Source organism: Melanostigma gelatinosum, assembly GCF_949748355.1.
Source record: "Melanostigma gelatinosum genome assembly, chromosome: 10".
NCBI classification, from domain to species: Eukaryota; Metazoa; Chordata; class Actinopteri; order Perciformes; family Zoarcidae; genus Melanostigma; species Melanostigma gelatinosum.
In genome coordinates this window covers 19,981,652-20,007,702 of record NC_136643.1, presented here as the reverse complement: position 1 = coordinate 20,007,702, position 26,051 = coordinate 19,981,652, and the positions used below count along the sequence as shown (strand labels likewise).

General features: G+C 41.6%; 1 protein-coding gene across 1 annotated transcript in view; it reads right to left on the bottom strand.

The window, feature by feature from the left end:
- Positions 1–2,793: 2,793 nt before the first annotated feature.
- Positions 2,794–26,051, bottom strand: part of LOC306783186 (ephrin type-A receptor 6-like) — a 121,570-nt gene continuing 98,312 nt past the window's right edge. The window contains exons 6-17 of the mRNA XM_079276730.1: positions 25,411–25,535; positions 24,155–24,317; positions 21,691–21,799; positions 16,234–16,304; positions 14,486–14,611; positions 13,840–14,025; positions 9,369–9,430; positions 8,669–8,878; positions 7,444–7,593; positions 5,887–6,080; positions 5,473–5,622; positions 2,794–4,910 (exon numbers count right to left, since the gene is read on the bottom strand). Of these exons, the coding sequence (XP_079132856.1) occupies positions 4,796–4,910; positions 5,473–5,622; positions 5,887–6,080; positions 7,444–7,593; positions 8,669–8,878; positions 9,369–9,430; positions 13,840–14,025; positions 14,486–14,611; positions 16,234–16,304; positions 21,691–21,799; positions 24,155–24,317; positions 25,411–25,535 (1,661 nt within the window). The 3' untranslated portion in view covers positions 2,794–4,795. The remainder of the gene's footprint in view (positions 4,911–5,472; positions 5,623–5,886; positions 6,081–7,443; positions 7,594–8,668; positions 8,879–9,368; positions 9,431–13,839; positions 14,026–14,485; positions 14,612–16,233; positions 16,305–21,690; positions 21,800–24,154; positions 24,318–25,410; positions 25,536–26,051) is intronic.

Genomic DNA, 26,051 nt, shown 5'->3' with positions numbered 1-26,051 from the left:
GAACGACGCAGATAATGTGACACGACGAGGAAGAGTCGGGGAAGAAACAGACGTCAACAATGAAGGGGTTAACTAAAGAGAGGGAGGGACCCAAGGATGAATTTGGTTTGCAATTCATTATATACGACAAACAAAACTGTTGGTTGAAAATAGAGCTGTTTAACTACTTTGGACAAACAGCATGGTTATTTATACACATTTCTCCCAAAGTTTTTAAATCTTGCTCTTCTTAAACATCTTGCATGTTAATGTTTATAAACTGTACTTTAGTATTTTTTTCAGTAACATTAATATTTATTCTTATTTATTGACATTGCACCTTTCTGTAAATATAGTTGTGATACAATGATTACATTGTTTTTTGCATAATTTATTCAATTGGTATTTTCAATTATAATGTCTTTATTTTGTTTTGTGTATTTTCTGGCTTCCTTCTTACAAAAAATGAAACAGCACAAACTCAGCAACAAGCTTTTATTGTCCTCCAGGTAGTACAATATATAAATATATAATAGTACACAAAAACAGTTCAGTTGATCATGGAATGAAATATAAAATGTTTGAAGGTTGCTTTATACAGAAACAACATTAAGGATATTTATGCTTTAAATATTCACATTAGAGAGTAGTCGTATACCAATTACAATATTAGATTCTGTGGTTTCATAAAAACATGGTGTCAAAGTCGTAGCGTGCACAGGAAGTACCAGACTATGTGCCGTTTTTGTTTAAGGCCTACAACATCAAGTGTGATGAGAACTCCAAGTGGTAAATTAGATCCGGTTTCCACATCCACATCGCGTCAACGGTCACAGGCATTTCAATCATTCACAAGCTCATTGTTTTGATATGATCTGGCAGGAGAAACAATGAAAAATAGATATTTTTAAAAAGTGAAATCTGGTTGTGCTTTCTTTGTATGTGACGGATTTGGAGGGTTTGGATGCAAACTGAAAACCATGGAATTGATACGAAGATTTACTTTTCAAGATTTAAAAACCAAATTTATTATTAACTTATTTGTAGCATTTTTTTATTTGCTAAAATACGACCGGTTTGGAGAGTGTTTGATGGCTCAGATCAGGAAATGTACACAGCACATAGGTTCAAATTGGACAAGAGGGGGGATCAAAAATAACAAGGTTTCACAGACCATACAATTGGATGGGATTTATTTCTGTGGTTGAGTAATTTCAATAGTACATGATTTTTCTCTTTACTCAGCAACACCTGTTTGGGTGATGCTCATTTGGCCTACCCTACCGTGACTTAAATCCCATCCAGCGAGATGCTGAGATACAATCTACCACCACAATGACTTTACATGATGATACTTACTGTGCAATTTGTTCTATGGGTATGAAAAAAAGACATGTCTTCATACAGACAGCACACACACACACACACACAAAAACAGACACGCAACGGCAAAAGTATGTCAACGAGGAAATAGTATAAGGAAAGTATGATATGGGCTTTACCTGACTAACATGTTTCCAGTCGGGTGACAATGGGCCTAAATGATTCGAATGCTGAAAACAAGCAATCGATGAATGATTGCAGTTAAATAAAGGAGATTTTGACAGGAGGCCTTGTCACAGTATTTATCCTGAATGATAATGGCATAAGATTTTGTTTTTATCCATAACAAGATTGTGCCCCCACATGGTAGACTACAGTACACAAACGGCTCTTATAATAAGTCCCAGTTTCATGTTCTTACATTGGACGGTTTGAGCTGGTTGATGATGGTGGTTTTGCCGCTGTTGTCCAGTCCCAAACACAGAACGTTGACCTCTTTCTTCCTCAGGCCGAGCCAGCCCGACAGTTTATCCAGCAGCCCCATTAGACTTCATCGATGTTATACCATTTAAATGTTTAACGCATCACCCCATAGATAGTCTGACGACTGTAAATTAAATATGCTGAATTTGAAAGTTGCCATGGAAGCAAACGATGATAAACACAGCCGTGGACTGCGTGTTCCCAGTGCTTGCTGTGAATAGTGTCCCAAGCTGAGATGCCGCCTGGGCAGGTAATCCTATTAAGGAGAATTAAGCTCTCTGAACCACCCGGTGACCTGGTCATGGAGGTTGCGGCTTTCTATCGTATGCATTTGATTTACTGGTCTAACGCCTAACCTTATATCATCTTAATTGGAGCCACTATCTGTTGTGTCGGTCTGTTTGCTTTACACTAATTAGAGCAATCTGTGATGAAGTGTTTGATGTAAATCTACAATGAATTAGAAATAACAGACCAAAATGTCACAGCAAGAGAGGAGGTCGTAAATATCTTTAAATGTGGTCAGTATATAAACTATATGTATGAGGACATAGTAAAGCATATGTAATCATAATGGGTTTTTTGAAGAAGGGATAAGGCAAACTCAACAGAAAAAATATCACAATCTGAATATTATATATCTTTTTACATTTCCATAATGATTGCAGGAATTCAATTTGGGCTTCTCACATGTCATGTCTGGAGCTGGTCAGCGGTCCAACAGCTCCATCTTTTGGTTCTCAGTTCTGTGTCCGACTTCATGGAAGCAACCAGGTTATTAAAGAGGTGGTGCAAGACTGATACATTTAACAATAGGCTACAATAAAAGCTGTATAAATCGATGGGGCGTGATTGCCTCTACGAGCTTTTCATTTCACAACCTGAAAGACATAGGACAGCATTTCTTCTTTTGAATCAATGCTGTTTTTATTAAAATGGCAACAAAATGAAATGAGCAGTCAACCTCCAGAACTGTTCATCTTTATTTGCAAATAACTATTCGCTGTAACTGCCTCTTACAGTGTGCAAGATCTACAACATCTCTTTGGAAATTATAAAAAAATTAAATACAAGAATTATAAGTATACTTGTACTTTGTACAAAAGAACGTTCTAACATTGCTCAGCAGTAGAACATGCTAAACAAACAGCATCTGATATTCTCCTTAGTCTGTAGAGGGGTGGTGAACGTGAGCGCGTGTGTGTGTGTTTGGATGTGTGCGGGCACCTTTCCTATTCCTGCAGGCCGGGATGCATAACGACGCCGTGACCGAAAGGCACAGATCTCTGGATCCGGTTTGCCTTTTCGTCATTGATAATCATCAAGCCCCGGTTTGCAAGGAAATCCACGGCTGTAGAAGGGCGGTCGCTCTCTTGAATATGGAATACAACTCAAACGAATGGCTAGGTCCCTGGAACAGCACTGAAACGTATGAACCACTCTAAAGTGTTCCTGTCTTGCATGGTTAACAGACTGTAAGGCATTCTGCGCGTGTGTGTGTGTTTGTTACTGTTGATGTTAGAATGACACATGATGAGTTACTGCCTTTTTCTCACCGGTTTCCATCCACCGGGTGGAAGCTACGTCTGCTATTCCCAGCTCAACTAACTGATTATATTCTGCAGCACTGCCTATTCACCACTGACTAAGCGAATGAAGAAAAATGTTGATTCTAATGGCAAACATCTCACAACTTGACATCACCTACTGCAGGTCCAACAGTTTTCATTTCAGACTACGTCTATGTACACTGGTATGCCACACTGCCACAACCTTTACAACAATGTAAGAACAGACTGGAGTAGAATAACTTTCTAAAATCCATCCAGTAGCTTTGCACCGACAACAAATGATTCTGCTCCGACATCTTGGACCAACTTTGTCCCAGAGGTGCATTAGTGTGTGTGTGCAGGCAAAAAGAAAACATGAAAGTATATGAAAGCATTTCGGCTCGTTCTGAAGAACCATATAAGTCCATGTTACGTCTCCGGACGATTTCAAACATCTCCTATCTAAGCTCTGTGAACATTCATATGTTAAGACGGTGGCGATTGTGTACTTTCAGGCAATGTATAACAGTCACAATCCAAAATTAATCAGGCTTTTCACACAACTGTGAGCACGCTGGTTGCTAGAAATCGTCGGGATGGACTTGTATGGTTGTTCATCTGAAGGCAACGGATCCAGTTCCACAAGTTTAGCATGTGACAATAACAGGTGGATGGTGTGATGTTGGACTCATGTTTACATGTCAACAAGAGTTCTCTCTGCACAATTCTTCATTTCTCTCTGAGATACTGAGGTGACTGCATAATACCGTATTGCTGATTTGGATAAAAATCTTACATAAATAAAACATCTTGAATAAGATCCAGATTTACGAGGGCTTTCACATACAGGACTGCACATATATAGATATTAGGTTATGATAATAATTATTGATTAATTGTCTATACACTTTTTAAACATTCAAGAAAACCCCGTCACTTGCTTCTCACTTCAAGTATTAGCACACCAGATTATCTGGAGAGAGGTTCAACTAAAGCAATGCAAATCATACCATCATGATACAAATTATCAAACTCCAAAATAAAAGATAGAGGATACTTTTTCCAAAATACGTTTCGATTGCACACCCAATAGCAGCTAAATGAGCACATAACTCGGAGCAAGGAAAGAATACCAACAAGGAAAAAAAGAGATTCCACACAAAAAATACTGCTGCTGCAACAAGGCATTACATTCCCCTAAGAGAGGGCCTGGGCCAGTGTTTAAAGTCTATCAGGCAGAGCCAGGTATACTGGGTAATGGGTGTATAGTAGGAAAAAGTCTGTTACTACTGGATGTGAGGGAGAGCAGGGGGCAGTCGGCTGTGGTAGTCTGTCCAGTGGCCTCCTTTATGAGTGGTTTAGACTCAGGCACAGGCTGTAGACTGTCTGTCCAAAGGTCTAGACTTCACTTCCCTCTGGTCCATCTGTCTGTCCATCCCAGGTTGTGTTACAGGCTGTCCTCATACATGGAAACCCTTCTCCTGTTCGTGCAGTAGCTGAAGGCGGAGGGTCTGTACGCTGCTGGAGATCCGCCTCTGGTGGCCGATCAGCTCCACCCCTATACGCCTCACATCTCTAGGCCGAGAGGGAAAACACAAAAACGCACACGCGGGACGCTTTGAGTCTCACTCGTGAGGACTTTTCGTTGACTTCATTCACTGCAGTTTTTTATAACGCGGCCCACTGAGTCGGGCAGGCAGTGTTTACACCGACAAGTGTGCTGTGAGCTTCATTTATTGTCCCTCAGTCATATATGGACCGAGTGAGGATTAACAAAATAATTTCACTGCGGACACCGAGTTTAGTTGAGACACAACGTTTCGGTCAACGTGAAACAAAACACATCTTTCAATCTTCACACACACAGTTTGAACCACCAGCATTCTGTTAAAGGTTTAAGACTCAAGATGAAGTTCAGATAACACCGATGACATCACTATGACATCATCAGGGTTATTTTTAAAAGCTCCCTCATAGAAACACAAAATGCATTCAGTTTGAATAGTACTCCTCGAAAAAAGTAAACTGAACTTCATGACTAAAATTGTTCCCTTTGAATCCCCTCTTCTACGACAAAGATATTCCTATTTGGTTTCAGGCAACTTAATAATAGTTATATTTAAGCTCTGCTACTCACTCAATACTCATCCTCGCAACAGAATCCAATGTGTTGTAGCCAGCTGCCATGAAATTGCTCTTGTACTGACTCATCTTAATGGCGTCCAGCCAGTCGCCGATGGAGATGAACATTGGGTAGTCCATATCGTCCCCTGGAGATTCTGGAAGACTGATAAAAAAGAAGAAGGATGATGTCAGATCCTGCCAGTATTTCTGAAGCATCTCAGAGGTGGACAACTGACCTTACTGGTTTACAGTTCTCAGAATGACACACACTTGGTTTTACTTTAAGGCGTAGGAGTAAGAGCATGTTATGGACTTCTACCAGCAATGTCACCCTATCTTTGCCTCTGGATTTAGAAGAGCTGTCCGATCATAGCTCACTCTTTATTGCAACTCAAATAACTCAAATTCGAAGTCTTCAATACTGTACCTCTGAATATCCTCTACCAGCGGCAGCAGGCTGCTGGGGTTACGGATCAGCTTGTCCAAGAAGGAAACGACATCGGTGAATTTGGGCCGATGGCTCCTCTCCTTCTGCCAGCAGTGCAGCATCAGCTGGTGCAGGGCCACAGGGCAGCCCATTGGTGCAGGCAGCCGGTAGCCCTCTTCAATCGAGAGAATCACCTGGAGAGACAGTCGAATGTGATGACGGACGAAGTCGAAATGTGGAAGAAGGCTGCCGTAGTAGAATTTAATGAACTTGAAAATGGATCGATTCGGTTGGAAAGTTTCAGACTTGAAATTGTGATTTTTATTTGCTCTCGCAGACTGTAGCAGACCAGACAAAGACAATAAACCTACTGACCTATATGTAGCATTGTTCTGCACTGTATGGATTTGTCTATGGATGTGGGGTTTCATTTACAAAGCTTCATTGCTACGAAGTCAACCGACTGAAATTATCAGAACATTCCTCTTTAACTGGAACAGTGTTTCACAAAATGAAAATGTCGAACGTATGCCTTTATTTCACATTCATCCAGTGAGGAGATTCTATTTGTGTGGCCATTTCTTCCCCTTTCACACATGGGCTTCCCATCGGCTATGTGCAGATTTAACAGTGTAGTGTAACAAAGAGTCTACATCCAGGCTGTGTGAGGCTGTCCAAATGCGATATAAATGATAACATAACATATGAAGCCAGTAGGATTCATCCTAAAAAGAGGCAGAACAGCAAGCATCTTCGTATGTAATGTTTTGTATAAGCATCTATTATTTAATCTCCATGTCATATCTGTGAGTCTACGAGAAGGTAGAGATCCATGTATCCTTGTAGGGAGCAGTGGTAAGTGGCTGAGCAGGAAGAGATAGTGTTTGGCTGGTTTTGCGGCTTGGCTGGCCTTTTGCTTTGGAAAGCACTTCTAAGCAATTCCCAAACAGCAAAAATCCTCCCCAAACCCCGGGACCTCAGTGAATGTGTGTGTGCATGGATGTGTACGAGTCTGTGTGTATGGGGTTGAAGGGATTACGGTGGAGCTTTCACACTCAGCGGAGAGAGGGATGGATCTGCTTCCGCCGTGGCCCCTCCAATCCCTGACCACAGCCCAGGGATCAGCGGGTTGCTCAGCCACACTGAATCCACAGCTTCAAACTCCCCCTCCAGCGGCCTGAAGTCCTCTGAACCTCTGACCTTCAATGCTCTTTTCCTTTCCCTCTCACTCATCTTTTTCATCCTTTTGGTGAATCTCACCAGCATATCTGTTCCTCCCCTCCTCTCTCTCTCTCTCTCTCTCTCTCTCAGAGGTCGGCTTTTCATGTTAGAAAACAGTCAGGGAGCAGGTTAAAGGGCAGAAATTTTAACAGATATAATGGAAAATAAGCTAAATATTTACTCAGAGGAGCAGGGCTTGAATTGAGGAGTCAATATTGAGGTACGCGGCAGTGCGAGAGGTTAGAGAGCCAGGCTTGTGAGGAGAATATTTGTGGAAACAACATGGACAAGTCTCTTCCATCTGCAGGAATGACGTGTTATGACTGCAATACTCACATCCTGGTTGGACATTTCCCAGTATGGCCGCTCCCCATATGACATCACTTCCCACATGACGATACCGTAACTCCAGGCGTCGCTGGCCGAGGAGAACTTCCTGTATGAGATGGCCTCAGGAGCGGTCCATCGGATGGGGATCTTACCGCCCTGTTCACACACAAATACAGGAAATCATTCAAAGTACATCTCACGAGCCTCAGCCCTGCAAACATCACTTTCCAGCAGAGTTGTGACTGAAGAAAGTAGCTGTGAAAGCGTGCAGAGCCATTTTAAAACACACTTAGAATATTTCATAAATCCTGCTGTCCAAGTGCTGTCCTATTCTCAATCCTGAAACTTCATCAATATTTCTGTGTTTATAAATGCCAGAATCCACCTCATCTCACCTCACCCGTCTCCTCTCCTGTCTCCTCATTCCCTCCTCTCTTCTCACCTCACCCTCCGATTTCAACCACAGTGTTGTGGAGCAGAAAGCTAAACTTGGAACCGTAAAGACAGCATTTCCCTCCCACAATGACCTCAATACAAACCAGGAAATGGAGGTCACTCAGGGCTCAGACAGATTTACAGAGCAGCGTCATTTCAGTTTTTGAAGTTTAGCTTTTCGCTATCTAAGGCAACTCCATCTTTCACTGGCCTCAGGGGAGAAGGCAGAAAAGTAAGAGCGCAGAGCATCAGTCAGTTTGCTGATGTCTCAAGTTTACAGAGACACAGTGGCATCAGTCTGTAAACTCAATCTGTAATCAGGAAATGTATCAATTCCAAATAACTTTCTACACTAACACGACTTACATTTGGAGGAAAGAAGGAACATACGTTAGAAAATAACAGGGATAAGATACAACAACAGGATCTATCATTTCCAACAGTATCGCGAGTATGAGCTGAGATGTTTTCCGTGCTGTGGCTATTTGTACTTCTATCTGTGTCACTATATTTGCAGAGCTAAAACATGCAAAACTTGCTGCTGAGAAAAGGAGGACAACAGTTATCTTTGGTAGACGATATATTTTCATCGTAGGCTTTTGAATGCAAATACCAAACACATTTTCCCAAATATTGCATGTGGGTTCAGCAACATGCCTGCCTTCCATTTAATCCCAGTTTGGAGCCTGTACTATAGGGTTTATATTCCTTGGAACAGGATGACCTCAGCTTTGTTAAACCCTGTAATAAATTAGTATCAGCTGCTTGGTTTTAGAGGGTTGTGTCAGGCGTGTACCGTCGTGGTGTAAGCAGCCTCCGGGTCGTCCTCCAGGACTCGGGACAGGCCGAAGTCGGACACTTTACACACCAGGTTGCTGTTGACCAGGATGTTTCGAGCTGCCAGGTCTCGATGAACGTAGCCCATGTCCGACAGATACTTCATGCCCGAGGCGATGCCACGCAGCATGCCCACCAGCTGGATGACGGTGAAGTGACCGTCATGTTGCTGACAGGAGAGAGCAGAATACAGAGAACAATGAGTCGCCATTTAAAAAGAATTGAGACAGCACAGACAATGAGAAAGAAAAGGAGTGTATGACGCTGACAAAAACCTCATGGTACGTATGGAGCAACAGAATATTCTATGTTGAAATACTTGATTTTATGCAGGCACTTTATTGGCAGGACAATATGCTCCCATTCCAGCTTCTTCTTGAGAGACAGAATGAAACTGCCTGTTTTTCTTGCTCGGTCCACAGCTGTGAGCAATATCCTGGACCTAAGGAGGGTGATCTTGCTATCCCGCCAGCAACAAAGACACACAAGGTAGGTTTGCTTCAACAGACTGAGACAAAGGCCGTTAGAAGATATGTAACGGCTTCATCTTTTTTTCAAGCTGTACTTTATATCAGCTTTTTTTGTCCTGTGTAGTTTTCCCCCACAGAAAACTCCTCCTGAGGCTGAAAGCGGACATAAACACGAGTCTCAACACTCACCCTCAGAAACGAGTCCAGCGATCCGTTTTCCATGTACTCCACCACGATCATCACAGGCCTGCCTGCAGACACACAAACACAACACACTGCTTATTTCTACAACGACCTTTTATTTGCTATTATGGATTTATTCCACGAAGGAGAGTGTATAGCGGAGAGAAGAAACATAGCAGAAGAATGTAATGACAGCTCAGCCACTTCCATTCGGTCTGTGATTAGATTTTCTTACAGGTTTTTAAAAGTTAATATCAAGATTAATTAAAAATCTATTTTATTTCACCATTAAAAATGCAAATGAACTGTAATTATATCCATCGTATCAGCTGTTCATGATGCTGAATAAATCTGATGTGATTTTCAACAAAGTGACACATTGTTGACGCCCCCCCCCCCCCCCACACACACACACACACAATTTTCAAATTTGCATCTATTATCATCTATTATGTACGCATCTAAACATGTGCAAAAAGATGTCATATGACAACACGGAGACTGGTCAGCATGATACATTATTGAATGGTCGTCAAACTATTAGTCAAGAGACGCTGGTGCCAAATGATCCCCCGATGAAGCACAAGATAACGTTCGTAGGTGACACATTGGGCTCAGGTAAACAATGTCTGACAAAATCACACTCCGTGTGTGTGTGTGTGTGTAACTGCTAGTCTGAGACAAAGAGAGGGTTGGGGAAACACACAGGCCATCAGCAGTCGATTGATGCATTGAGTCAAGACGCTCAATTCATAAAACCCTTCCGACCCTTTCAACGGGATCTGTTCAGTATTCAGTTCAAGCATGACATGAAACACTGGTTTAGAAACAGGTGCAAGCGCAGTCTTTTCTTTCCGAATGTTATTGTTTCCCCACAGAGTATCCCTACGGTGTTACAGATTGACTGGTTGACAGCTGGGAGGCAGTTGTCCAGGCCCGTGTGCCGCTGGTGAGCTGTAAACCATTCGGAGCTGCTCTAAAGAGAAATAAAAGTGTTACTGTCGTGAAGTAACACCTTGATACCACACTCCAGATTCAACTCAGCGTTTTTCCTCAGGTGGGAATGTGAAAAAAAAAGAAAATCACACGGTGGAAGGTATCACTCACAACTATAGTGTCAATGCAAAGATTTGTGAAAGGATTACTTTAATACATGTGAATGGCTTTGTGGGATACGGAGTATTTCCTGTTTCATGAAGAGCATATAGCAGTCTCACTGTAGTTTCACTTTAAAGATCCGAATTTCAGACAAAAGGATATTACACGGCTTGTAACATGTTACATCTGGTCTAAATGACATCTGTCACCACCACTTCACCCCCTCAAATCCATCTCTGATAACTGCTGTGACAGACAGGCAATAACAACCACAGTTAGACAGTGGCCAACAATGTTATTGTGCTACTTCCATTCATCGGCTCCTCAAAATCTCAGACGACAGCTTCAAATATAGATGCATTCCCCATTTTCTCTTCCGGAATAACCAGGACCGTTTGGACATTATGATTGATTCGATGTGAATAGTTGCATTCAAGATTTATGATGTTACAAAATGTATTTAAGCAAAACAATTTTTTAGGTGCAACTTTTTCCCTGAACAATTAGGAAGAATGGGACGCACCCAAACTTTGATGCGCACATGCCGAATGGGTCGGCATTATAACACATTGGGAGGGGTTACAAGCCAGCATGACAGTTCATTTACTCGCAGGGCTATTGATGGATAAATTGACAGCGAGATCGACCAATCTGTTCACGGACAACCCTCACTTTAACTCGCTGGGACTGATCGGGATAGCGGCCTCAACATCTCATTGGAGGAGACAGCAGGTGAGACTGCTGGCAGCACTGAGACCATTCTGCCTGCACTCGAAAGCAGACAACATACCACGCAAAGTCAGATTTATGCTTCAATAATACAGTATGTTTTAATTAAAAGAAGAGCGAGGCGGTTTGGCAAACATCCCCAGTCGCCAGAAGAAATGTTGGCATCGTACGTTTCTGCAAACCACAGATACATTCAGTGTGGACATTTCTGAACCAAAAATAGGTTTCAGGAACGTGCAATGCAAGGTGGTTAAGGTTGTGAGCGGTTGGTTAGATTACGGCAACAAAACGACTTGGTCAGGCTAGAAGAAAGATGATGGTTTGTGTTATCGTTATCATTGAATGTGTATGTTGCAATTTCAAATTTTGGGTTCTAATCTCTTGCAGGTGAGGAAGAAAACTGATGAAAATGTTTTTGTGGCTTACAACTTTGGGAAAACAGAAATATTGACTGCGTTAGATTCACTTTTAAACAGCTTGAATTTGTTTTACATTCAAAACAACCAACGCTGAATCAAGCATCAACATCAACAAGGGAATGCTGATCCTACCTCCACACTGCTGTCACCAGAGAAAAGAAGGCATGGTGGGTCTATGGATGGATGGATGGGAAGACTTACTTCAGACCAAATAGGCACATGATGTTGCTTTCTTTTTTTAATCGGCAAAAATGTATCACACCCGTAAATTTGCAGATACATTCCCCCCCCCCCAACACCAACCCAGGAGGGACAGGAAGGAAATGATTTGATCAAGCTTGGCGTTTTCTGAGCTAATTAGCAACGCCCGGAAACAATGTGTACTAACGCAGTGCAGCGCCTGAAAAACAAAACAAAAGCACCTGTTCGCCAGAGTCAAATGTGTCACCTGTTATCTCGGAGCAGGTATAGCAGTCAGTCACAGCACAATACACTCCATAATTAGTCTCTGAAGAAAAACAACAGATGTAGGGAGTGAAAGATGGAGAAAGTGAGTGAAAGACAGAGAGAGAGGCAGGCAGACAGAAAAGGGATACGAATAATGTGTCTCTATATATGATACCCCCACTGCCAAGCACAAATGGCTTTTGATTGCATGATTTGGTGTATTGTCTTGTGCGCGTGTGTGTGTGGGTGTGTGTGTGTGTGTGCATGCACCATTGGAAATGGTTTGCTCTGATGACTTCCTCTCTTAAAAATCGCAGACGACTTACAATCCGTTTAATTGGTTATTTCTTCTTATGTTAGATTCAACCATTTTCCTGAATATATTTCATGCTTTTTACTTTTCATGTGATATTACATACGTATATACTTCATTTATTATTCGGTGAAAGTATCGTTGACAAGTTAAAAATGATACTACTTGTACGAAGTGTTCTACATGATTAAAACTGAGAGTTGACTTTATTTGACTTTAAAGCCTCTCGGGGGAAAACGTAGGAGAGAAATGAAGAGTTCAAGGGTTTGTGGTGTTATTAAAAAGCAAAAAAATAAATAAGTAAGGCCAGATAGAACATTTTACTGTGATTTGATATCTACAGCTGTGAAAATGCTGCTATTCAGAAATAAAAAACCTTCGAAAGTCTATTCTGTGCAGCCTGTCGGTGCTGTTGACCTCTGACCTCTGCTGTGATGAAAAATTCTTCCCGACCACAGCGACTCAAAATGGTTTTATTCTTTTACCATCAGATGTCTAACCAGAGAACTCATCTCAGTGTTGAGTGGGAGGATTTTTTTTCACTTAACAGCTTCGGTGATGATCAACTATAAAAACTACAGTTAAATCTATCCATGCAAAACATCAGTAATCAGCAGCCTTTCAAGACCCTTATCAGCTGAATCCTGTCAGCAGGGTGAAGCTGAGATGTGTCCTCTATCTACATTCGGGGGGGGGGGGTGTGTGTGTGTGTGTGCACATTTATATTCACAGCAATGTCTCAGTTTATACGACCCCTGTAAAAACAACATATGTTGTGCAGGGTGAGCCCCGTAAAAAAGAGCTCGTTAACGACACACACTTTTTGTAGGTAAAGCCTATTCCTGCACAAAAATCGGGGCATGAGAACCAACGTGAAGATGCATGCACTCACACACAATATATAAACGCACGAGAGCTATGAGTATGTGTAGAAGATAATGCATACTCCACGCAAGGCGTAAACAGGAAACAAAACGGTGCGAACAAACAACACAACAGCTCACTTATCTTGTAAATACCAAGAAAATCAGGCTTTGATTTGTTATTCTATACCAAAAAAAATATGCAACCTTAAAAAAATGTTTTACTGCAATTTACCATTCGGACATCCAAAGCCATGAATTTGTCCATCAGACTGTGGTTAACACTGTGGTGGATAAAGAGATGGCAATTTCAAATGCTCTTGTTTCAATTTATTTTGCTTTTAAAGCGAAGCGCTGAATGCGAGTGCAGCATCTGGGTCGCCCCCAGACAACAAAACTGGAGGGAGTTGTTTTTAAGGAAAGTGCAAATATTTAAATGACAAATTGTGCCTAACTTTGTCTCCGTGAGGTACTGGAAATCTACATGGACAAATGCACCACACATCCACAGAAGTAGCGTTGAACATTTTAAAATAGAGTCTGACCCATATGAGAGTGCCAAATGTATCTGAACTTAGTTAATTGGCATCTCCGGTAATCCTACTTACTTTTGGTGACCACGCCCTCTAGCCTGATGATGTTGGGGTGGTCAAACTGGCCCATGATTGACGCCTCGCGCAGGAAGTCCCGCCTCTGACGCTCTACATATCCGCCCTTCAGTGTCTTTATCGCCACGGCGATCTCCTTCTTCCCCGGTGTTCTCAGGCGGCCGCTGCACACCTCGCCAAACTCACCTGAAGCACACAAACATCTTATCACCATCACATATCAGAGGCAGCACCGTCTGCCACCTGAGGGCACTGTTGCAGTTCCCATCTAAACACCAGCATTATTGCCTCTTCTCTGATTACTTTAACTTCATGAAATTCTCTCTTTCACCTTCTAAAAAAATCCTTGAATCTATTGTTATATTTTCTTTTGTTCTCTAAACCGGTTAAGCTTTAATATTCCTACAGTCTGCGGCGAGAAAATGAGACTGAGACACTGGGAAATGGAAAAAAAAGTCATCCTCTTCAGTGTGTACAATGGAGTAGAAGGAGATCATAATATTTATACGTGTGGAATGAAAATAGATCATCTCCTTTGGCATATTCAAATCTATTGTTATTCGAACCAACATGAAACGATCCTCTTCCATCCACATGGCGAACGGTAAAGACACGAGTGTATAACTGTGTGTGTGTGTGTGTGTACCTGCTCCGATCACCCTCTCGATACGGATCCTGGAGGGGTCGATCTCCTTGGTGAACTCGTGGACAGCCTGCGTCGGGTCTTCATATGTATCAGGGTCCACATAGGTCTTTATTCCCGGGAAAGGGACTGTGGGACAGAGGGAAAGATACAATGAGTTAGTGTGCTTTTAATACCGTAACCAGGCTGGAAGGTAAAATTGGCTAAACTTAGATGACCATTTTTTTAAAAACTCACATTGATGTGTATGAAAAAATTGGCAACTGCCAATAACAGCTACAGTACTGCTACTGCTTTTACCGCCATTGTTACTATTTCTACGACAGCAGCTGCTGCTGTGGCTACAAATACACTCAACAGTAAACACGGGCATGCGGGCACATCTCCTGTAACCAGGACTCATGTGGAAAGATTTTGAAAAATAAATAAAAAATACATTGACATATTTTGGTTTCGGTGGAGAATAAACACACAAATAGGAAAACAAATGAATGTGAGGCTGATCTTTAATATATTTATTGTCAAAATAACAAAAACACTAAATACGCTGACTGCACAGGAATGAATAAGTTGTAACACCGTAGCATCCTATCGACTAAAACTAGTCAGCAAGTGAGTAACAGCGCATCACAGGACATTACATGCCCCTGTGAAGCCCCTGCTTTAAGCAAGCATCCACCCTGTTGAAGTGTCCTTGAGCAAGTCGGTGACTCTTTAACAGGCCGCTGCTGTTCTGCCTTCTGACCCCGACCTCAGTGGACGGGAGGAGGGGGAGGGGCTGGCTACACAAAATGTGTGTTTCTCCTTCAAGATCGATAAAGTGTCACAAAACCAAAATAAAACACAATGAGTTGTCTGTGATGTATGAACTGGCACCGGCAAAACCCAAACAACCATGTATTCCCCTCAAAGGTTCTGCTCATTACCACAGCCAGGGCTGAGACAAGACACAGGCACACTCACATATACGGTTTGTGCTTTAATCTTGGCTATCTTCCTCTACCTTTAGTCCTGGTTGCCCTTCCTATTCTTGTTTCTCTCTCCTCTCGGTTTCTCCTCTAGCAATCTTCCCATGTCTCGCCCCAATCTTTGTCTTAATGCTCACTTTCAAAGATCTTTTTTTTTCGGAAATGAAACGCTGGGTATTAAAAGACAAAAGAGACAGAAAGGTACAGGAGTGCAGAAGCAGACAGCTCAGGGATGCAGCTAAGTGGCCAGATTATTCAAAAAGAAGAAATTGAAATGAAAATGAAAAATGCTCATGTAGAACATCACATGTTGAGTGCTGGAGAGGAAGGAGACGGATGAAGGAGCATGGTGGTTGAAATAATTTTGCTCCGTTGACTATGATATAAATGTCACATTTCCTACTCTTTTTCCTGGTAGTTCTGAGACAATAGCAAGTCAATATTTGTGCATTCTGTGTTGAATGCAAAGAGAAGAGCACGTGGCTAGCCTGCTACACTTGCTTCTCTATTTATTTGCAAAGACGCAACACAGAATAAAACTCTCTCTCACTGGCAAAAGTCATTTTCAACACTAACTAATATACCAAACAAACATTTACATTTAAATATAACACGCAACACCTTGCGAACGTCCTCCTACCATGTTTATGGTAATATAAACATGAAAATCAATTCTTGACTCAATATTTTTGCCATGTGAAATTTGCGAAAAAAGAAAAAACTGTCACCGAGAGAGAAAAAACAACAACAACAAAGAAGAGAGATGTAGACAGATTGATTTACCAAGTCCATTCTGATAATCGGTCCTCCTTTTCTCCTCTGAAGACATCTTGGCCTTAAAGTACCACTGACACCTGGAAAACACATTGATGGACAGAGTTAAAGTCACAATCTCGAAAATCTGTTTTCGTTCTCTTTGGCGGTACCTATGGCGATAAGCGGTCATATCTCAGAGGCTAATTAGTCTACAATCCATTAAATCTTCATTGGAACACAGATTAATAGAAGCAGTTCATGAAAGCTTCTGAAAACTTTCAGGTAAAAATCCAACACTCAACAGGATCAAACAGCAGCGAAACAACACAAAGCTACAGTGTATATGACCTGGAATGAAACAGAATACAACTAAACAATATGGGAAGGTTGTTTTATTGTTGCAGCTCATCATTTGAAGAACGTTGTAGGCAGACGGTGAGCGTCAGGCCTTGGAAGAGATGGTCTACAGATGAAGTTAATGTGATGCAAATAGAAGTGGTGTGCAGGAATATACACATAAACACACAGATTCAAAATTGTTGAGAAAATAAGGTAAACGGAACTTAAAGGAACAGAAACTCTTTCACAGAGAGAATTAAATGCAGCCACTGATTCAAAAACTCTGTCATCCTCCTGTGTGTGTGTGTGTGTGTGTTTATCTGGGCACGGAGACAACGAGAGACAGTCAGCGACTGATAAAAAGCTGCTGCCAAGAAAGTCTGAAAAGCTGAGAGATTAGATGACAGCATCTGCAAAAGACCGGAGAGGAATTTATCCAAATAGATGCTCGGATGTTGAAATAAAAAGTGAAGAAAACACAAAAGTACCCGCGTCAGAATCACACATAGAACCAAGAAGAGCGGTCATGGCAAAGTACAGCGCGCAGACATGAATTTGACTCGGAGCTCACCACACTTTGACACAAAATATTTGAAAAGAACGCCAACTGTAAAGTGTTGAATACATAAATACATAAATAATAACTCGCAAAAATAAAAAGAGGGAAACCTGAAAACAAGGAGGTGTTTGATGTCATGTGATATCACTCTCATGCTAATCCGTTTGAGATTTAGATAAAATGATATCGTTATTGTCATCTTCAAAGTGTCAGACTATGTGTACAATGTGCCTGAAATTCTGTTTCACGGCATAATAATGTATGTGGGTCCCCCCTGTGATCCGTTACCCTAATTGCTATAAACATAACATTGACACTATCATCAATTTATGAAGTCATGTGGAACCTGCCAGTATGTCACGTTTGTGTCCACGTGATGACTGTCAGCACAGTATTCACTCTCCTTTCAGCTCTGTTTTGGTCTCCACCAACTCCTGAGTGAGTCAAAACATTTTTTTTCTCTTTGTGTTTCTTTTGTATTGATCAGCATCTAGATTTCCCATTTTCCTAAAGGATACATTTCCTCTGTTCATAATGTGAAGCAAGGGCTGCTGCCTCCGTAACTGTTTTAATCAACAAAAACAACATCCAAACACCGGTAGAGAGAATTGTACTGCCTAATAAAGCGGCAAAATGATCCGATAACGGCACGGTGAGATTGAATTAACCAGGAGTCAAAATGGCCACAATGCACCAGTGGAGAAAGTGTGTGTAAGCGCTTGCTTGTATGAATGTGTGTGGGTTCATGTGATCATATGTGAGCATCCTCCTCTTTGAAGACTTAACATAATCCGGGTTGCCACATTAGAGCAGGTGTCAGGGGGCTACGAGCCGCGGGTTGCCAGATTGGGCTTGGGCTAAGTGAAGTCTGTGGGATCCTGGACACTGACAGACAGGGCAGATAACATGGCGGCCAACACGGGCTGGGAGGACAAGAAGGGGATTTGGAAAGCTACTGTTGACCTGTGGTGATGGGGTCAAGCTGTTCATTAAATAAATGGTGGCATGTGCCTTTATCAGTCTTTTCCAGTCCTATCCTCTGATCCCTTTATCCGCCTTTCCCCCTGTGTCTCACTGGCGTTCATGTTGAAAAGAGGCCGCACATCCAGACACACACAAAGACAGTTATCACACACAAAACCGTGGCTTCTGTCACCGCTCTCTGGGCTGCTGAGCATTGTTACATTACATATTCACAAGCACTTTACACACCCACACATACACATGCACCTCAGTAAAAAACAACCTTGCCAAGAGCCCTAATCAAAGCATCAGTGTAATTCAAACCACTCCCCGCTGGCCCCAACATCCCTCACAGTCACCTCACCACGGCACAACGCTCTGCTGCTACAGAGGGCACAGAAAGGAAGGAGGAACGATAATATGAATAAAACGATAACAAACAAAAAAGAGGAGCAGAGACTGACAGGCAACTCGAGGATAAAGAGCACACATACAGCACAAATCTTCAGCTAGGTGTGCAGTCGTGACAGCTTTGCTCTCGTAGAAATTTAAGAAGAGCAGATGCAAACATAGATGGGAATCAAGGACGCTTTTAGGGCAACCAGGTGTGAAAACTCCCCGTACAGCGGGTCCTCTTATATCCTCACTTGTGTTGTAGGACCGTACATCGATGAGAGCTGTGTGACTGAAAGCTTTCTCTGGCAGCTCAAATGTATTTGGAGTTTTAAAAAAAAAAATTTTATTGAAAGAGAGCGAAAGTCCCTCCTACTCAGGGCAGAAGGATCACAGATATGACGGATCGTGATATAGTCAGAAAAACACTGCTGCAGCGACTGCTTTTAGCTAGATTACGGTAAAAAAAGGACCTTCTTGTGCTAGAATGCAAAAGATCTAAAGGGCTTGTTTTAGCGATTGCATCTGGTGTGTGTGTGTGTGAGTTTTTCATACATATACCAGTGAAAAAGACACACTGGGATCACATCATACAAATAAGAAGAAAATTATAAATCCCTGCCATAACTCTATTGCTTTCAGCTTTTTCTAAGGTGATGGCCTTAAAAATCTTTTGCCATTCACATCATGCCACCGCTAAAGGACTTCCCTGTGAGGTAGTGCACCTTGTCTGATGGAAACATTGATCTCATATCTGTGAAGTTCACTGCTCACACGTGGAAACTCTCTGGCAACTCAGACAGAGGAGAGTTCAATAATAGGTTGGTGCAACACAACCTATAAGATAGAAGAGCTTACTGTCGAGATGATTTGCTGTTGGTCAATTGTGCAAATTTGTGTGTTGAACAAGTGAAACATTTTGTGGATTTATCTGCCCACGCGACAAAAACTTTTTTAAAACTTTAAAAACTTTAGTGTGACCAGGCATCCAGAAATTTGCCGAGCTGCGCTTCCTGAGGCAGAGAAAAATGTTCTTGTTTTTGCCATTGATGCTGTTCATGTAGTTTCCCCTTATTTTGCTTTTACTGTTTGATTTGTTGAACTTATTAGGCCGGGGTAATTTACGCCTTTGTCATTCTCAGTGACTCACAAAGTTGGTGACCTCACATAATTTCCCAGTACAGCTGTACCCCGCTTCAACCTGAGCAGATGTCTAATTAGCCAGAATAAGAGAATGTGAAGCAACATACAGCATTGGATTTTCATGTATTTCTGACAGAAGTGCTTTTAGGATGTGTTGTCTGAGTTTCTAGCAAATAGATGAACCCATATCACAATAGAACATCGATCATCTATAAACACTTTTAGATTTCTCTACAATAAACGTTCATTTCAGGTCCTTCATATTACTCTTAATGTTTGCACATGCTCTCAGAGGCTGTGCTTTTTTAAAATGCAAATCCGACCACAGCAAATCATCTGGACCCTAAATTTAGCAGAATGTGCAATCAAACATAAGCACCATATTTGCTCCTGATTTCTTCCAACCCTCTCTTTTAAAGTGTCCTTAAGACAACTGGCAAACTTGACTTTAAATTTCGAAATGTGTCTCTCAATGTCTACACAGATTGTGAGCATATTTACTTTGCGTTTTACTGGAGATGGCACCATGACAGAACAATTTAAAGCAACAGCAGTGTTGACAGAAAGGTTTATCTGTTACTGATTGGATTTAGTTTATTTGCAAAACTGGGAACCAGTGACACCATATTAGCGCCATCATACCTTTTGTCGATTGTCAATGTTTTATGAAAAAAAACCCCGTATCAAATGACAGTTTTAAAGCAATGTGACACCTTTTGAGGGGTCGGTTGTGGTGATGAACCTACAGAGAATTATTACCTGAATAAGCAGCCCTCAGCTTTACAAATGGAGCTTTATTGGGTCCGGCTGACAACTTTATTGCTTTGGTTCACTCTCAACGGTCTCATAGAGCTGTTTTCATTGACAAATGTCTAAAAACCTGCACTGTACACAAGCAACAAACAGCATACAGACATATAACGACTAGCTGGTGAATATAGTGAAGCATTTAGCAGCTAAAGAGCCAGATATTTTCCTCAGGAGTTGGTAGAGACCAAACCAGAGCTGAAAGAAATAATAACATTGGACTTACATTTGCCCCAAGTGGCAAAATAAGTGATTGCAGGTTTATCGAATCGGATTTGATGTTGTAGCATATCTGTAGAAGTTAATGGTATTACATTAACTTTCCCATGTTGGAAGATTGAATATTTTAATGAATTGATGCAGATTGAACTCTTGTGTTGTAAATATAGCTCCCTACATTTAAACATCGCTCTTGAAAAATACAACAAAAATACAAAGATAATATTTATGATGTGAAATGGCACATGATTTAGCCTCCAAACCTTCTCAGCCTCACACTTGTGAAATGAAGTCCTTTTTTTTCCTCACACAAAAAAAGAGTCTTGCGTTGCTTTTCATTTGCTCTCTGAATATTTCTGTCCATGTCTGTGAGTCTGTGTTTTTACCTCCGCCATCATAGATCCATGTTCATACATGTGTGTCTTGTTTGTGCTAGATGGGCCAAAAGTAATGTCATGGTATATAATAACCATAATAATCATTGGATTATGTAATAATCTAGGCTGCTCTAAAAATGGTTTCTTGTGAGGCTTGTGAGTCATCAGCGAAAATCTCACAAAACACATTCATACGTGTGTAAGTTCACACACAGATCTCACGAATAGACGTGTGCACATATCAAACCAGCCGTCCTCAAGATGTTTTCAGCGTCACTTCAATTTAGGGGTATGGAAAGTCCAAAGGCAATTGCTGAAGCAAAATGTAATCAAGTCCTTTTTAATGTAAGCTTTCTCCAATTCCCTGAAATACAGAACAATTACACTGTAAGGCAAGGAATATGACGGTGTTTACAGCACTGTAGTTGAAGGAAGAAACAAAAAGTTGTTGCATAAACCAAATAGGCCTTTTTCAAAGCAGACATTGTGACATGATTTGCAGGAACACCACAATTCATATTTCTAATAAGAAAAGCACTCTTGGCTGAAATGCACCCTTAAATGCATCGAAAACAAGTGTACAGTATTTGTAGCAATATATCAGCGGCAGACAACAGTGACTGGTTGATTTTAAAAGTCAATATACAGGCAAGACAGTACATCAAGCGAATGAAGTGCTCTTACCTTCCAGTGATCAGGAGGAAGAGGGTGAGGATGACGAGGAGAGTGAAGCCACCAACCGCTGCTGTGACAATGACCAACACCTGGCCTTGGTCAGAGGCGAGGTCTGATGCTGAAGGAGAATTGAGGATTTGGTTGTGGAAGAAGGGAAAAGATGTAGGGGATTTGGGCAGAGACGATGTGGAAAGGAAGCCAAAGAAGGATGGCAGGGAAAGGGAGAAGAGATGAACGATGTGGAGCGGGAAGAGGAGAAGCAGGAGAAGGTGAATGTAAAGAGAAGGTTCGGATGGTAAAAGCAGCGCGGAGAGAAAAGAAAGAAATTAGACGGGAGGCCGTTTAAAGTGAGAAGAAAAGGCACATTTTCATTCAACATCATTTTCAATATTCCTCTTCATCAATGCACCATACATAGACCATGCACGCTCTCTTGATGGGCAAATATTACGGAGAGATGTTTGATCAGCTCTTTGTGATGCAAAAAAACCCTCGTCAGCTATCATACAGGAGTGATTCATATGCCTGCTGCTGTTTAATTAATATTATTTATTCATGAAATTGTGATTTAGTCCATGATCATTTGGTTAAATTGGTCCCATTTGATATTCATGATTTTCCTTTTTCTGTGTCTTGTCACAAGGCTAACGAATCCAAGATAATTGAAAGATGATTGCTATTACCAAACTTATTTCTATAATATTTCACGCTCAATGAATATGAATTGGAGATCAGGGTGCGTCGTAGCTAGCCAAAAGAGTGAAGTTCATGCTGGTTTGTACGGTATGCGGGTGTGTGGCTGTTCAGTCAAGAGCGTGAGTGTGTGCGCGCAGGCAGGGTGTCAAAATAATGTCTGTGTGTGTGTGTGTGTGTGTGTGTGTGTGTGTGTGTGTGGCTGGATAAAGTAATTACAGACCACTCAGAGGGAGGAAGAGTAAAATTGGCGGTGGCTAGATCACACGAGACCATGCACCCAGACGTCAACTTCGCACACTGTTCACATCACTAACGAAGCAGATGATGCTGCTGTAATGATGTGTGTGTGTGTGTGTGTGTGTGTGTGAGAGAGAGAGAGAATGGTGGTAGAGGACAGGATGACGAACGGAAGCTGAGGGATGACGAAAACAGATGACAGGAGAGAAGTGAAGACAAACAACAGAAAGAGACGGACAAACACAGAGGCCGACGGAAAAGCGAGCGCGTGACTGACATGTGGACAGACAGACTGACAGGGAGCGAGCGAGCGGCAGGGGCCGAATGTGCTTTCTCTTTCAGATAAAAGGCCAGGCAATACAAAGGCTTGGCCAAGCGCCGTCTGATCCACAGATAAAGCAAAGCGTTGCAGCTTTGGAAGGGAGAGGGCCACTGAGCCAAATCACCGCTCAACAATACCTGAACCAACATAAAAGGGCAGCTGGACCTTTGTATTTTATGAGTAGACTTGCAATAAAGCTACTGCTCAGACGAGCACAAAAAACTCTGACTCAAAATACACCGACCATCATCAAGGATGTATCGTCGGATTCCCTTATTGATTGTATTCAATTCTCCAATTGCCATCGCAACTGATATTCTGACCTTTAGGGTTCAGGGTCTGTGAATGTAACCTGTATGAAATTCATACAGTAGGGAGGCCAAATGTTCTGGCTGCAATGGAATCACTGTTGAATAATGTCAAACAAATGTCTTGATGATATTTAGCGTCATTATACAATGAAATCAGTTGTTAAGAAAGATATACAAATCTTTGTAGTCTTCAATAACTACTAAAATGTAATTTTGAAATCTGTTAAAAAAAAACTCCCACTTAACAGGGTAATGTGGGAGTTCTATTCACTGTAAGCAACGTAAATCTGTTGCTAGAAAAAAGTTAAAAGTTCAAACCCTACTGTGGCTGCTCTTGTTGGTGGGCTCATATGCAGGCTTGTTATTTGCTGTTGTGCTCATAGTGAAGGCTGCCCTGAGCGCTGCTTCAGGCTACAGGACATGGACTTCAGCTGACCCTGAGCTGATGCTTGCAGCATCCTGCTGCAGAATCTCAGCCGGAGTTCTTACTTTTATGCACAAGCAAAAGTCTTAATAGAGCCAATAAATATGTGGTTTTTGAGACTGATATTGTCTGTTCTTGTAGACTAATAATGGATGGCTGATTCTTTTCACAAAGATCATCTCAACTAAGAGACACGAAGGGTAAGATGTTTTACTTTCTGCCATCACTTTACAGTTTTTCAGAGTGCTTCATCTTGAAAAGTTCACTGCAATGAAGAACGTCACACAAGCCTAATGTAAACCATGATCTAACCACAGACTAGTCCTGGTTTAATAGTCGTTTGCAGGGGTGAGGTGCAGCCACATGCTTTGGAGTATTTTCCATATCTTGTCATTCTGCTGTGAAAAGAAGTACACACATTCACACAAAGACCGGTGTATTCCTGCCCAGTAACACATGCTGTAGATGGTCTCAGGTACTTACAGTGTCCTGTTGTTTTGTATTCATATTTAGGGGTGTAGGAGCTGTATCCAGCTGGCGTGCGGGTCCGTACACAGAAGACGTACCAGGTGGCTGGTTGTAAACCTGAGATGATCACACTGGGAGCCTTAGTGCGCGTTGACGAGTAGCTTAACTGCTCATGTTCCTGTAGGAGAGAGTGGAAGAGGTTTCAAATATTCAAAGCAATTTAGGGCGCTTTCACGAACCAAAGGATGTTTGGCTAGCTCGTCCAAATCAGAGTGAAATTGATACTTTTGGTTCGTTTTCTATTTAGTCTGGTTCGGTTTCACAGTGCACTCATTAAAACAGACAAAATAAAAAAACAAATAAAAATGAAACGAACGAGCAGGGCCCACTTTTCCGTCACATTTTTTTTTTTTTTTTAACAAATTCTGTATGTCTCTTCGGCCCAGGTGTCAAAACAAACAACAGACATCTGCAAGAGTCCACGTCACGCCTCTCCCACTCACGTTTACCTGTTTACATGTTGTTTACCTGTCCCAATCGAACAACAAGTTACTATAGTTGTACTGCCTAGATATCATTGTCTTTTAAAATATTGCTGTGCACATAATCATACACAGAGAGTATAAATGTCTATTCAGCTTAAAAAGGGTTATTATTTATCCGTGGAAGCATATTCGGAGTGCTTTATAATCATATAATGGGAATTATAGACTTTATTTGTGCCTTGAGACTTAAATTGCAGGATAAATACCTACTGTACTCCTTATAGACTTTTCTGATCACACAAGCATAGGCAATCAGGCATTTCAGGAAACACACAATCAAATTAAAGAAGCCAAATTTGAATTGTTGATCAGCATTGAAAGCATATATCTACAACGGACTATATCTGTCCAACAAAACCTCCACAATGTGAGCTCTTATTGAGCTGATTTGAATGCATGAGCAGTATCCGCTGATGCTGTGTTGAAGAGCTTTCCTTTTCACGCACTACTTCCCTTTATTTGGACATCATGGCCGTTTTAGCAGGACAAAATCCCGGGTCAACTGTGTTTTATGTGACACTTTAATCAATGGACTACCGGTACATTGCTGTGCCAGGATGTTAAGACAGGAAGCGCCATGAAATATCTGTTGATTTTATTATAAAAAACAAAACAATGAATGGAGGAACTGTAACAGATTTTACACACTTGTATGAGCTTTATTTTCCCGTTTCGAAAATCCTGAACAATCTGTCTGAATAAATTGTTCCAAAGAAGCCAGTGTACCTTCTCATAATATTTGATCTCGTAGTCGAGGATGAGCAGGGATGTTACTTCGGGTTGCTGCCAGGAGAGAGCAATGCTGTTTGGAGAGGCCCAGTCCTTCTTCAGAGTCCCAACCAGGGACGGACCTGATATGAACACAAAATACACCGCTTCAGCTCCATCGTCTCTACTATAGTCCTGTGAATTCAATAAGCTCGGTCATCTTTGGTGAGTATCTTGAAGCATCAAGTTAATATAGTTATTGATTTTTTACAACAGAGGTTGGCACACTACATACTTTTTTTTTTACACACTTGGCCTGATGTGCAAAAAACCAAGCACTGAGCTGCAAAGGAGATTTAAATTGAAGCTGATTTGAACACATAACTCCCCTCCAATCATTCAGCCTTTCTAATTGCTTTCCCACAAAGATAATAACTACAACAATACCACAAACCAAATATCTTTGGGCATGCTGGTTATTTCTACACGGGAAGGACTTAAGACCGTCATACAGCTTGATACAGTTTGATGTATGAGGCGTGTGGTCGATGTAGCGCTGCAGTTTCAAGGTGACGTTGCCGTTATGTGGCAGCATGCGCTGTAACCGTTTGGCTACCAAGGCGGTTGATCTAATTCTAAAGAAACAAAACGAGAAATAT